General features: G+C 44.1%; 1 protein-coding gene across 3 annotated transcripts in view; it reads left to right on the top strand.

Moving 5' to 3' along the window:
* CCDC13 (coiled-coil domain containing 13) overlaps positions 1-14,763 on the top strand; it is a 69,323-nt gene that overhangs the window by 13,025 nt on the left and 41,535 nt on the right. For all 3 annotated transcript variants that reach the window (XM_007517353.3, XM_060180386.1, XM_060180385.1), the window contains exons 2-3: positions 7,311-7,537; positions 12,096-12,244. In XM_007517353.3, the coding sequence (XP_007517415.1) occupies positions 7,317-7,537; positions 12,096-12,244 (370 nt within the window). In that variant the 5' untranslated portion in view covers positions 7,311-7,316. The remainder of the gene's footprint in view (positions 1-7,310; positions 7,538-12,095; positions 12,245-14,763) is intronic.

Genomic DNA, 14,763 nt, shown 5'->3' with positions numbered 1-14,763 from the left:
TCTGGTTCCAGAAATGTCACAGATAGTTCTCTGTAGTGTGGATTAGAGAGACAAAGACGAGACCCGAGAGCGTGGATGTGAAGCAGATAGCCAAAGAGAGGAGGTGTTGTTTGTTTGTTTTGGTGTGTGTGGGGGCTTCCAGAGGTAGTTTGTAAGCATAGGGGTAGGGGCAAGAAAGGGGAAATGGAATCTTTAAGAGACCCCTTTTTCAGGAAAGAAAGAAATAGTATTATGTTTGTACCAAATGCATCAGCTGACAGTTGACTTCACGACTCCCTTTGCATGTGCCCTTACATCTGTAGTCTCTATGTCATCAGCTCCACTTACTAAAGAAAGGACAGTGGTCAGAGAGATGTAGAGACTTTTCAGTCTTCCATAGCTGGTGCAGCATCAAGTTCACTCTGCCTCAACTTGGGCCAGACCATCTGTGTAGTGGCCCAGACCAGCAGCACTTCATAACCAGGCTGTACCTTGACCAGTGACCCCAGAGTCCCTGGGAAAAGATGTCATTTCTTTTTCAATATTTATTTATTTATGAAAAAGAGGAGGGGTAGAGGGAATCACCTGATAAACCAATTTTAATTCATTTTATTAGTGATTTAATAATGGTTTACAAGATAATACTACCGGGTATCTACACAATTCTGTCCTCCCCTCTCCTCTGCCTCCCCCTCCCTGAGGATAACCACCATAGTTTACACAAAATCTTAGTGGCAGTTTGGCTACCCTGTTTACAAGTTCATGTGTTTCAATTCTTCATATTGTACATATGGACAAAGCCATCTAGTAGTTGCCTTTCAGAGAATTTGCAGGTCATTTAGTAACAGATAAACTGATAAATATTTATTTTTTAACCAAAGCACTGTTCAGCTCTGGTTTATGGTTGTTCTGTGGATTAAACCTGAGAAATCAGAGGCTCAGTCATGAAAGTCTTTTGCATAGGATAAACTGATTTTACATTTTAAGCTGATTTACATTTTTAAAATAATATACTTAATAGTTGTTCAATCTCTAGACACCTTTTCCAATGAAATTCCTCTAAATTGTGCCATCATGCTAAGGTCCAACTTTACAAATCCCGCTCACTGCCTGTCTTTATAATAAAGTTTTATTGCCACACACGTTTATTCATTCTACATGGCTACTTTTCATTGCACTGATAGTGTGCTATCTGGCTCTTTACAAAAAAAGGTTTGTTTGCCTACCATCAGAACAATGAAGCTGATTGCTAAAGTACACTTGGTCCCTGAATGCCCCATCTTCTGGAACACCCTATGATGCAGACTTTGCTATTACTGTTGCCCATTTAGCAGAAGTGGCTGGGGATTGTTACATAACTGAAAAATGTGGATAGAGCTGGGGTAGCTAGCATAATGGTTATACAAAGAAACTTTCATAGCTGAGGCTTCAGAGTCCCAGGTTCAATCCCTCATACCACCATAAACCAAAGCTGAGCAGTGCTTAGGCAGGAAAAAAAAAAAAAACTGTCTACATACATCACAAAAGCAGATACAGAAAAGGCCAATAAACAGATGAGAAGATGTTCAATATAACATTGCCACCAAGGAAATGCAATTCAGAACTACACTGAGATACCACAATGCAACCACTAGAAGAGCAAGACTTCCGATTGACCATTGAGTATTGGCAAGGATGTGGAGCAATAGGAACTCACACTTTGCTGGTGGAAATGTAAACTGGTGTAGCCACTCTAAAAAACAACTTTAAAGTTTGGTCCATACTCTCAGAGGGATAAAGAATAGGAAAGTGTCGTCCGGGAGGTGGTGCAATGGTAAAGCTTTGGACTCCCAAGCATAAGGTCCCTGTTAGCGAGCAAAATCAAACCACCATCCACTGCAAGGAAGCAAAAGATGTTTATTCACGAATTGCAATCCGGGCCGAGATGGTGACTGGTGTTAGTCTACCAAGCTCGACCCTGAACAAAGCTCAAACCATACAATTTATAGGAATTCAGACTACACTCAGGGAGGGGGAACACATCACCTTATCAGCCTATATCCAATCATTTCAAACTTAGCAAAAGCCTGATCTATTCAGAGCAAAGCATGGGCTAGTTTTAGACATCATACCAGACCAATAGGTCCCAGCCAAAGTGGGGGTCACCACATTTTTTTGTTCTTTATTGGGACCACCGACCATCTGTTTGCAATCTGTCGGGCCATCATTTGTCAGGCTATTTAAAACTGTCTGGTAACAGTATTCTGTTGCAGAGGTCATGAGGAGTCCTGCTCACTGCAGGGTCTGTCAAAATAATTGATGGCCTCTTAGGTTCTGTCATGGGGAAAAGGGCAAGGAATTTTCCACCTCACTGGGCAGGAGGGCAAAAAGCAACTATATTTAAACTATTCCTAAAACTCAAACTCAAAAAGCAACTATACTTATAACTATTCTAGAGTTACTGCCTCTCACAGTCCCGAGTTTGATCCCCAGCAGCACATGTGACAGAGTGATGTCTGGTTCTTTCTCTCTCCTCCTTTCTCATAAATAAATTTAAAAAATAATAATAATCTAAAAAAAAAAAGAATAGGAAAGTTCCAGGGGAGGGGATGGGTCATGGAACTCTGGTGGTGGGAACTGTATGCAGTTATACCCCTGTAATTTTATAATCTTCTTAGTAATCATTAAATCACTAATAAAATAAAAAAAACTTTAATAATCTCTAGTAAACTGACACATCTATGATATATGATATATTCAATTCTAGGTATTTACCCAAAAGAAATAAAAACTTTTGCTCACAAAAGATTTCTTGAATATGAATTTGAATCTTCATAACAGTTTTATTCACAATATCAGAAAATGGGACAATGCAAGTGTCCAATAGCAGGAATATAATCAAGTTGTGATATAGTCATACACTCAAGTACTAACTCAGCAGTGGTGATCTAGTGCCACACGCAGCAACATGGATGAAGCTCTACAGTATCATGCTAGTCACACCAAGACATCAGAAGATGACATCTGATGGCGATGTGGAGAAAAGGGAAGTCTGGCACACTGTTGGTGGGAATGCAAGCTGGTGCAGTCATTATAGAGAATAACATGGAGAGTCCTCAAACAAATAAAAATGGAAACAGCTGATGATCCTGACTACCACTCCTAGACATGTATCTATTATATATAAAAGTCCTAGTTCAAAAGTCATATGCACCCTTGTGTTCATAGCTGCATTATTCATAATAGCCAGGGAGTGTAAGTAGCTTAAATGCCCATCAACAGATGACTGGACATATATTGAGAGGAATACTACACTGCAATTAAGAAGATGAAACTCACACACTCAAACAGCTAAATATGCTGCTGGGGATTGAACTTGGGACCTTATTCTTGAGAGTCCAAAGCTTTACCACTGCACCACCTCCTGGACCACACTTTCCTATTCTTTATCCCTCTGAGATATTCTTTCTCCCTATTTCTTTCTTTCCTCTCTCTCTCTCTCTCTCTCTCTCTCTCGTCTTTTGGGTCAAAGTGGAAGAAACTGGAGGTGGTTGTGGTAAGCAAAATAAGGAAGGAAGTGAAAGACAACTACTGGATAGTTTCACTGATATGTGGAATATAGAGAATTGAAACACATGAACTTGTAAAAAAAAAACAGCCAAAGTGTCTCTCTCAGACTTTGGGAGAACTTTGGTGGTTATTATTGGGTGGGTAGAGCACAGAACTTTGGTGCAGTGTGGACCTACTTCCCTGTTATCTTATACTTTTGTAAAGCATTGTTATTATTTTTTGTATATAGTGTATTATGAGTTCCCTCTCTCAGTTCTTTTCAATCTACTGATCACTCTTGCCTGGATTGACTTCTGTCTAAGGTACTTTAGGGTTCACAGTTGTGGAAATTAATGGTTGTTTCAATGTTATCTCAATTGCTAAATTGAAGCACAATGGCTGTTAAAGCCTCTTTTGTTCTTTTTTCTTTTCGCCCTGTAGGCTATGGGAGCCCGCTGGCTTTTTTTAACTATAGTAGGCTTTTTAGCTTAATCACTCACTCCTGACCAAGAGATAAATCAGGGTGGGGGAGAGAGAACACAGTCTTTATGCAGAGAGACTGCCATACCTGGAGGATCCAAAGCCCCAGGCTCAATTCAGTTGCTCTTCCAGCAGCACTGCTTGGCCCTGTGAATTTCCAAACCAGTCCCATTTATTCTCTGTGAGTTCTGAGACAGTTCTTCTTCTTCTTCTAGCGTTTGCCCTTCTTCCGTAGCCAGTCAACAGCGTCAGGTTGAGCCTGATGTAAAGTTTCGAGACCTCCTTTGAATCTGGAGAGGTGGCAGTCGTTGACTGTGTGGGTCATAGTCTGTCTGTAGCCGCAGGGGCAGTTCGGGTCGTCTCTGGCTCCCCAGCAGTGGAACATAGCGGCGCACCGGACATGGCCTGTTCGATAGCGATTGAGGAGGGCCCAATCATAACATGCTAGGTCAAAGCCGGGTTGGCGCTTGCAGGGGTCTGTGATGAGGTGTTTGTTCTTTACCTCAGCTGACTGCCAGCTCTGTTTCCAAGAGACTGGAACAGAGAAGTTCAGTGTAGGCATAGGGGACCAGATTGGGTGACAAGACATCAAGCGTTGAACAGGGTGGGCGAAGATATCCGCGTATATTCTGAGACAGTTATTCACCATGTCTCCCAATTCATCAGGAGAACAATGTGGAAAGGCTCCCACTATATAGCTCCAACTGTAGCCCACCAGGGTGTAGATCTTCTCCTGAGTTTCCCAGCCAGTTTTCTGCCTCCCAATGTCAGCACAGGGCCTCCTGGCTGCTGCTCCAGCCTCCGAGGGGCAGCAGCAATGGAGACTCACAGTTGCATTTGGTGAGCCTTAAGCGAGTCCTCTCCTCCCTTCATTTTTTTCTTGGTAAAACAGACTGGAGGTGGTGCCAGCAAACTGCTGGACTGTTCCCAGCCGCTCAGGAGTAGATATGGGCGAGTCTCTCCTTAAGCTCCACTCTGTCACAAGCCACACGTGTTTGCACTCACCCTCACCGGTGACTTGGTGGGCTCCCAAAATCATTCTAGTCCTGTCTTGTTGTGGTCCCAGGTGATCCCTTTGGGGTTCCTAGTTGACTGGGGAGAGGAGGAGAGAAACGCAGCTGCTGCTACTCAGTAGCCCTGCCTCCGGAAACCCCCCAGCACTATTTTTTAAGAAACTTATTTTTTGTTTTTTGCCGCCAGGGTTATCAGCACTGGGGCTCAGTGCTGATACTACAAATCCACTGACCCCTGCAGCCATCTTTTCATTTTGTTTTTCTTTCTAATTTTTATCAGATAGGACAAAGATAAATTGAGAGGAGGGGGAGATAAAGAGGGAGAGAGAAAGTTAAGACACCTGCAACCCTGCTTCACCACTCATGAGCTTCCCCCCTGCAGGTGGGGAGCAGGGACTGAAACCAGGTCCTTGTGCTTCACCAGGTGCACCACCTCCCAGTTCCTAGAGACCATTATTAAGTCACTAATAAAAATATTTTAAAATAAAATAAGTGGAAGGTATTTCTAAGAAAAAAAAGTCAGCGAGGAATCAGGCGGTGCCACAGCCGGTTAAGCACATGTGGCACAGAGCGCAATGACCTGAGTAAGGATCCCAGTTTGAGCCCCCGGCTCCCCACCTGCAGGGGAGTCACTTCACAAATGGTGAAGCAGGTCTGCAGGTATCTATCTTTTTCTCCCCCTCTCTGTCTTCCCCTCCTCTCTCCATTTCTCTCTGTCCTATCCAACAGTGACAACATCAGTAACAACAACAACTACAACTATAAAGTAACAAGGGCAACAAAAGGGAATAAATAAATATTTTTAAAAATCAGCTGTAGATGACTACTGCAGTGAACAAAAGCAGATCAGAGTTTTCCTGGGGCTGGCATACTTCTGATATGATGGTGGTGGTGGTTTACACACATTTGTCAAAAATGTTACATAAAATTGATGTGCTCTGGGACTGGAAGATAATTTCAAGGTGATGGATATGCCTTGCGATATGGGCAGCCTGGGTGTAAGCCCTGGAATCATATGGGAGTACCACAGCACCAAGTTGTCTGTCTGTCTATCTTCTATCTGTCTAAAATAAAAAGATAACTGGTAGAAGTGAGATTGTGCATGTGTGAGATCCTGGCAGCACTGAAAAAAAAAACTGGTATACTTCTTTATATGTGGATTATATTTTAGTAAAATAGGTATAAAGGGGGCTGGGTGGTGGCTAGGTGGTGGTTGAGCACACGTGTTACAGTGCGCAAGCACCCAGGTTCGAGCCCCTGCCCCTCCCATGCAGGGGGAAGCTATGCAAGTGATAAAGCAGGGGTATATAATGCTGGTGTCTTTCTTTCTCTCACCCTCTCTATCTCCCCTCTATCCTCTTGATTTCTGGCTGTCTCTATGCAATAAATAAAGATAATTTAAAATTTTTTTTTTTAAGATAATAAAGAAAAGAAACCAGACAAAACTTCTTCCATGGTACAGATCAGAATAGCGGTTACCCTGGGAGATAGTTGGGGAGGGGCAAAAAATAACCTCTTCCGCATGTAGGAGTGCTCGCTCTACCTTGACATATCTGCGTCTCTGCATAATGACGTATTATATATCTTTATAGTAAGATTCATGGAGTTGTATACTAAGGATGGATGCCATCTACTGTGTGTGATTTATGTCTTAGTGTATAATTTTATTTTAGTGGGCCAAGAGATAGCCTAGTGGAAGGGTGCCTATTTGCTATGTGAGCAGGTTCAAGCGCCCAGTAGCACTGTGGCATTGGGGGAAGTTTGGTGTTATGGTTTTTTGACCTTTCTTTCTGTATCTCTGTCTGCCCAAGAGTTGTTATATATTAGATGCTCCTAGGAGATTCTAATGTTCATCCAGAGCTGAGAATGACTATATTTAGGAAGGGTTTTATTGTTGTTTGTCTCTAGATCACTATTCAACAGAGGCTTATGGTGATGGTGCTGAGGATTGAACCTGGGACTTTGGAGCCTCAGGCATGAAAGTCTGTTGCATAAGTCACTATGATATCTCCCTCGCCCCATTTAGGGACAGTTTTAAGGGAATCAAATGTTCCGTCTGAGTGATGGGCAGTATTGTAACACCATTTGGAGTCTGATGTTACATCTAGGTCTGGGGAAGGATACTCAATTTAGCTTTGGCTCTCAGGAGATCTGAGGCAAGAGTCTAAGCTTCCACATCAGCACACTTGCAAAACTGATGTAACTCTAAGGTGACACAGAAACTCCAGCTTCAGAGGGCAGTGGGCATGTATACTGAGCATACTCAGGAAATGCACAATTTGTGGAACTGGCTTCTTTTTCTACTCCTAGGGCAAGATGGCAGCAGATGAAGCCTCTCAGGACACCTTGCGGCTCCAGTTCAAGGCTTTGCAAGAGATGCAGCACAAAAGGCTACAGAAGCAGATGGAGAAACGAATGGAAAAGGAAGCAAGCCTCAGAAGTAAAGCAGGTGACCAAAAAGAGCCCTTGGAATTTTCCGATGGCATCAGCGTTCTACAAGCCGGAGATCAAAAGTCAAACAGCATCTTTGAGCAGAGGTAAACACAAGTTTTTTAAAAACATGTTTTACTACCACTACCACTGCCACTGCTACCACCACCACCACCACCACCACCACCACCACCACCACTACTGCTAGAGCATACTCAACTCTGGTTTATGGTGGAGCAGGGGATTGAACCTGGGACCTCAGAGCCTGTGGCATGAGAGTGTGTTTGTACATCCATTATGCTCTCTCGCCCACCTTGAATTCAAGTTTGAACTCTCTCAGTAACAGGGCAGGGAAGCAGGAGAAGTGAATGCACACAATTCAACAGTTTTTCTAGATGTATTTATAAGGTGTGACACAGAAATTTTGACACAGAGTTCTGTGCTCCTGATGACATAATATGAAATGAAATGTATTTTAAAAACCATTTAAAATCAAGTTGAATTTTTGAAGCATCAAAATCTAGTTAATTTGCTTGAATTTTACCATACAGAGTGTATTTCATAAAAATTATATTCGAGTCTCTGAGGAGCAGGTTGGTTGATTCTGATAACTCAGACATGTTTATTGTACTAAATTCCACCTAGCAGTTCTCCCACGCCAATTTTCCTTTCCTGTCTCATCACCACACATAAACATACCTGTCCTCCTCACCAGTGTACCCTAGACCCCCACCTTCACAGAGCCCTGCCCCACTAGGGAAAGTTAGGGACAGGCTGGGAGTATGGATCCACCTGCCAATGCCCATGTTCAGCAGGGAAGCAATTACAGAAGCCAGACCTCCCACCTTCTGTACTCTATAATGATCCTGGGCCCATACTCCCAGAGGGGTAAAGAATAGGGAAGCTATCAGGGGAGGGGATGGGATACGGAGTTCTGGTGGTGGAAACTGTGGAATTGTAACCTCTTATCCTATGGTCTTGTTGATATTTTTTACTTTATAAATAAATTAGTAACAATTAAAAAAACATACTTGTCCTCAAGAAGCTCCTGGTAGGTCCCTTGCTTCTTCTTCTAGCGTTTGCCCTTCTTCCGTAGCCAGTTAACAGCATCAGGTCGTCTCTGGCTCCCCAGCGGTGGAACATAGCGGCGCACCGGACATGGCCTGTTCGATAGCGATTGAGGAGGGCCCAATCATAACATGCTAGGTCAAAGCCGGGTTGGCGCTTGCAGGGGTCTGTGATGAAGTGTTTGTTCTTTACCTCAGCTGACTGTCAACTCTGTTTCCAAGAGTCTGGAACAGAGAAGTTCAGTGTAGGCGTAGGGGACCAGATTGGGTGACGAGACGTCAAGCGTTGGACAGGGTGGGCGAAGATATCCGCGTATATTGGCAGGTCCGGTCGAGCGTAGACGTGGGAAATGAACTTAGATGATGCCGCATCCCGACGAATATCTGGCGGGGCGATGTTGCTAAGAACTGGCAGCCATGGAACCGGGGTGGAACGGATGGTTCCAGAAATGATCCTCATGGAGGAATATAATTTGGAATCGACCAAGTGGACATGGGGGCTACGGAACCATACTGGGGCACAGTATTCTGCAGTGGAATAGCATAATGCCAGAGATGTGATCGTAGTGTGGAAGCGCTCGCGCCCCATGAGGAGCTGGCCAGTCTTGCAATGATGTGATTCCTCACGCCCACCTTTGCTGCAGTTTTTATGAGATGTTCGTGAAATGACAGGGTGCGATCGAGAGTAACGCCAAGATAGACTGGCTGGGCTTCATCCCGGATTCTCATACCGCCAAGCTGCACATTAAGCTCCCGCGAGACCGAGGTCCCTTGCTTTCTCCCAGTTAGTGAAAAAGTTGAGAGGAGCCTGGAGTCTTTTCATTTTTCTCTAAATCTGATAATTTCCTGCACATGCATACTGACTTATACTGGTTCATAGAAGTAGGATTCTCTATTAATACAAACTCTCTGCTCATCACTTTACAAAAAAAAACCAAAAAACACAACATTGGGCTATCTCATTGTTTTTAAAATATTTATTTATCCGGGGCCCGGCGGTAGCTCAGTGGGTTAAGCACACATGGCGCGAAACTCGAGGACCAGGGTGAGGATCCCGGTTCGAGCCCCCGGCTCCCCGCCTGCAGGGGAGTCGCTTCACAGGCGGTGAAGCAGGTCTGCAGGTGTCTGTCTTTCTCTCCCCCCTGTCTTCCCCTCCTCTCTCCATTTCTCTCTGTCCTATCCAACAACAATGACAGCAATAGTGACAATAATAATAACCACAACAGTGATAAACAACAAGGGCAATAAAAGGGGGAAAAATAAATAAGATAATTTAAAAAATATTTATTTATTGAGAGAGAGGAACACTCTGGCACAGGCCATGCCAGGGATTAAACTCAGGACCCCATGCTTTTGAACCCACTGTGCAACTTCCTGGGACGGATCTCATTATTTCTTATTTTGCCCTAAATCTATTCTTTATTTTTTTTATTTTTTAAATTTTCTTTCTTTCTTTCTTTAATAGAGACAGCCAGAAATCAAGAGGGGAGGGAGATAGATAGATAGATAGATAGAGACCTGCAGTCTTACTTCACCACTTGTGAAGCTTCCTGCCTGCAAGTGGGGACCAGGGGCTCGAACCAAGGACCTTATGCACTGTCATCTGTGTACTTAACCAGGTGCACCACTGCCTGGCCCCCCAAATCTATTTTCTCCATCATCAAATTCTCGTTTTGTTTCTGGGACTTTACTCTGGGCCAACTTTTTGAGGGAGGGAGAGAGAGAGATATGAAAAAAGATACTAAGGGAGCCGGGCATTAGCGCAGCAGTTTAAGCACAGGTGGCGCAAAGTGCAAGGACTGGTGTGAAGATCCAGGTTCAAGCCCCCGGCTCCCCACCTGCAGGGGAGTCACTTCATAGGCGGTGAAGCAGGTCTGCAGGTGTCTTTCTTTTTCTCCCCCATCTGTCTTCCCCTCCTCTCTCCATTTCTCTCTGTCCTATTCAACAAGATGACATCAACAACAATAATAACTACAACAATAAAAAATAAAAGAAGATACTGAAACAGTGTCTCCCAATGAGACAGGGGTCAGGTTCAAACCTGGGTTACCTGCATACTGAAGCAGCCTCACTGTCTAGATGAGCTATTTTGCTGGCCTTCCATCTTAATATTATACTTTTATATTTCACAGTTTTCAAAATTCTCTACTAAAATACTCACTGGAGGAATTGGGCGGTAGTGCAGCAGGTTAAGCGCACATGGTGCAAAGCACAAGGAATGGCGTAAGGATCCCAGTTCAAGCCCCTGGCTCCCCACCAGCAGGGGAGTCACTTCATAGGCGGTGAAGCAGGCCTTCAGGTGTCTATCTTTCTCTCCTCCTCTCTGTCTTCCCCTCCTCTCTCCATTTCTCTCTGTCCTATCTAACAATGACAACAACAATAATAACTACAATAACTGGGAGTCGGGCAGTAGCGCAGTGGGTTAAGCACACATGGCGCAAAGCGCAAGGGCCAGAGTAAAGATTCGGGTTCAAGCCCCCAGCTCCCCACCTGCAGGGGTATCACTTCACAAGTGGTGAAGCAGGTCTGCAGGTGTCTGTCTTTCTCTCCCCCTCTCTGTCTTCCTCTCCTCTTACCACCTCTCTCTTTCCTAGCCAACAAAGACAACATCAGTAACAATAATAACTACAACAATAAAATAACAAGGGAAACAAAAGGGAATAAATAAATAAAAATAAATAAGTAACTACAACAACAATGAAAAAAACAACAAGGGCAACAAAGGGAAAATAAGTAAATAAATATTAAAAAAAAAAAACTAAAATACTCACTGGGATAAAATTTAAGATATTTCCACAACTGGGAAACTTATGTGACTTCTAAATATTTGCGCTAAATCAACACCAGGCCAATTTTCAAATGATATTTCCCCAAACCAAACAAACAAACAAAAAACTGGAATTTTGTTTCTAAATACTTCACTTACATCCTTTTTAAGCCACAGGTAACAGAAGTGAGGGTGGTTTGTAGTTGTTGTTGTTTGAGTTCTATTGTTGTTCTAAACACATGATAGTCAGTTCCAATTTCATATGCATTTTGGAGGATTTTTAAAATATCTTTTTAATGTTTATTCCTTATTTTAGTCAAGTATCATTGAAGAAAATGGTCTGGGTGATACTCACTATTTGGAATCTGCTAAGATGGTATTTGTAACATACATTTTTTTCAGAGACAGGTAGAGAAAAAGGAAGAAATAGGAAAAGAAACCACAGAACTAAAGCTTTTTTCAATTTAATGGGTCCTACTCATGACACTATCCAGGTGCACTGTCTGCTGGCTTTAATATAGTACATTCTATGTATGTTCTGAGGGTGCTTGGAAAGAGTGTGAATTTGCAGATTTACGATGTTTCTAGCCCTTCGGTTGAGCCATTAGTAAGTAGTCATTCAGTCCTCTTTCCTTTCACATGTGCACGAGTATTCTCAGTTTTGAGAACAGTGTGTCAGGATTTGCTGACTGAATCATCCTTATTGTCTCTTTCCCATCCCACGCAGACCAGTTCTTATTATCACCTCATTCCCGATTAGATGCAACGAGCCTGGGCAGTGGAGGCTTGATCCCTGCTCACATCTCCCTGTGTTTCTGCTTTGCCTTACAGGGTGCTTGAAGATGAGATCGAACACCTTCGAGAGCAACTCAGGGAAACAGTGGATGAGAATGGCCGATTGTACAAGCTGCTGAAGGAAAGGGACTTTGAAATAAAACACCTCAAAAAGAAGTTAGAGGAGGACAGATTCGCATTCACAGGTAGCTCCATCGTGGCTGCAGCAGCCTCTGCCCTCAAGTCCAGGTGGGCTGGCCCAGCTGCCGCAGAGCCTTCTGGACAGAGCAAAGATCAGGTTCCAGAGGGCAGGTGTCCATGGGCAGTTATCCAGATAAGTCTGGAAATGAGGAGGAGATGGAGGAACAGAGAAGATGGCAGAGGCCATAACACCAGGAAGTGACACCCAAGAACAGTGGGGCAGCCTGGCAATAGGCAGGCATCCCTGGCAGTTCCAGTGACCCCACTGATCTCATGACAAGGGTCCCAAGTGTGCTTGCAGCACGTTCAGTGACTCAGATGCCATATTGGATGTGTGGAAAGTCCCTGTGGGTGTAGGCACCTACTCTGGAGCGTTTGTCGTTGCTGATCTAGAAGACAGAAGAGACGAGGAAGGGACTCCTGCAAACCACAAGGGTCTGGGCTTGGCCTTGGCCCTTAGGTCTAAGCTGGACTTTGGCTTTTTTAGTGGAGATGTTGGATCCCATGAGTCTTAGCTTTGGTGTGGGAATGGCCTCAGTCCCGTGTGTATGGACTAGACATTGGTTCTGTAGTTAACAGTTATTGATGCTGCCAATCCAGTGGCAACTTTGGCTCTGATTGTCCTCTGCTCATGCATGCCCATTGATCAGTTCCCAGTGATTGATTAATAAACCAGAAAGTTGTTGTCAGCAGTCACAGAGAGCAGCAGGCTTCAGCCAACACCTGCCATATCCTCTCTCCCTCCTTTAGAGTAAATGCCTTTATGGGAAGATACATCCAAAGGACCAGAAAAGGGCATTGCGGCATCCTGAGATGAACTGCACCTCCCTCTATTCTCTAAACTTCCAAAGCTTTGTTGTTTTTGTTTGTTTGTTTTTTATTTATTCCCCTTTTTGTTGCCCTTATTGTTGTAGTTATTATTGCTGTTATTGTTGTTGTTGGATAGGACAGAGAGAAATGGAGAGAAAAGGGGAAGACAGAGAGGGGGAGAGAAAGATAGACACCTACAGACCTGCTTCACCACTTGTGAAGCGACTCCCCTGCAGGTGGGGAGCCGGGGATTTGAACTGGGATCCTTATGCAGGTCCTTGTGCTTTGCACCACCTGCACTTAACCTGCTACACTACTGCCCGACTCCCTTTTCCAAAGCTTTGTATTGTGAAGGACAAAACTAAAGAAGACAAATATCGTCTGTGAGGTTTTGACCCAAATGTTTAACATTTCTGTGCTTTGTCTATTTATTGTTGTCACGTTTATCCTGGAGTTGCATGTTCAAGACTGGACTTGCCGGGCGGAGGGTAGCTAGCATAATGGTTATGCAAACAGACTCTCATGCCTGAGGCTCCAAAGTCCCAGGTTCAATCCCCTGCACCACCATAAGTCAGAACTGAATAGTGCTTTGGTTAAAAAAAAAAAAAAAAAAACTGGGACTTGCCTATGACAGGGCTAGGAAAGAATGGTGTGTGTGTGTGTGTGTGTGTGTGTGTGTGTGTGTGTGTGTGTGTGTGTGTGTTTATTTTCTTGTTTGCTTGCTTGTTTGTTTAAACCAGAGCACTACTCAGCTCTGGTTTCTAGTGGATCTGGGGATTGAATCTGGGACTTTGGAGCCTCAGACATGAGAGTCTTTTTGCATAAGCACTGTGCTGCCACCTCCACTGGACTCTCTCCATTTTCTTTGTGCCGCTCTTTTTTTCCTTTGACCCAAGGAGAATGTCTCTGGGCATGTACTCTGATGTAGACATCAGAGAATTGTATCGCTTTTGAATCTAGGATGAAAAAAACCAGAAAACTCGCCCCTGGGCCGCTTGCATTCCCAGGTCCCATTTCCTTGCCCAGTTTGCTAGTCACTATCCACTTTCTGCACCCTTGGGGCTGCTTCTTGGCTTCATGCATTCTGCCCTGGTCTGCGTCCTTACAGCCCAGTTATTACTGGGGCTCAGTGCTCATAGGAGGGATCCACTGCTCCTAGCAGGCACTTTTTTTTTCTTTCTTTCTTTTATTTGATAGAGATGAAGAAAAACTGGGAGGGGAGGGAGAATAGAAAAGAAGATAGACACCTGCAGAACTGCTTCAACTCTTATGAAGCTTTTCCCCACAAATGGAGGTGGGAGCTTGAAATCTGCCCAGATTTTTTAGTTTTTTTTTTTTCCTAGAACCAGAACTTCTACTGATTTTTTTCTTTTCCAGGTAGAGGGAAAGATAGAGAGGAAGAAAGAGACAGAGAGAGGAGGCAACACCATAGCGCCAACCTGCTCATGAGACTTCTCTGATTGTGCTCCCACATGGTGACCAGGAGCTCCAACCCAGGTTCTTGGACATGGAAAAATGTACACAGAAGGGGGGAGCTGTCTCCTAGTCCTGTGGGTTCCCACTCCTTTGACGGCTGGAGTAAATGACTTTCCCAGTGATGCCTTAACATACTTTTACCTCAGCGCCACCTGTTAAAGCATCAGAGGAGCTAAGTGTCTGCCTTGGTGCTAAAGGTGTTGCCCTCCCTGGACTCCAAGCCCACTGGGAGCCCTGG

Source organism: Erinaceus europaeus, chromosome 21, assembly GCF_950295315.1.
Source record: "Erinaceus europaeus chromosome 21, mEriEur2.1, whole genome shotgun sequence".
In the NCBI taxonomy this organism is placed as follows: domain Eukaryota; kingdom Metazoa; phylum Chordata; class Mammalia; order Eulipotyphla; family Erinaceidae; genus Erinaceus; species Erinaceus europaeus.
Note: the sequence above shows the minus strand (reverse complement) of the source record. Positions and strands in the feature narration are given on the sequence as shown.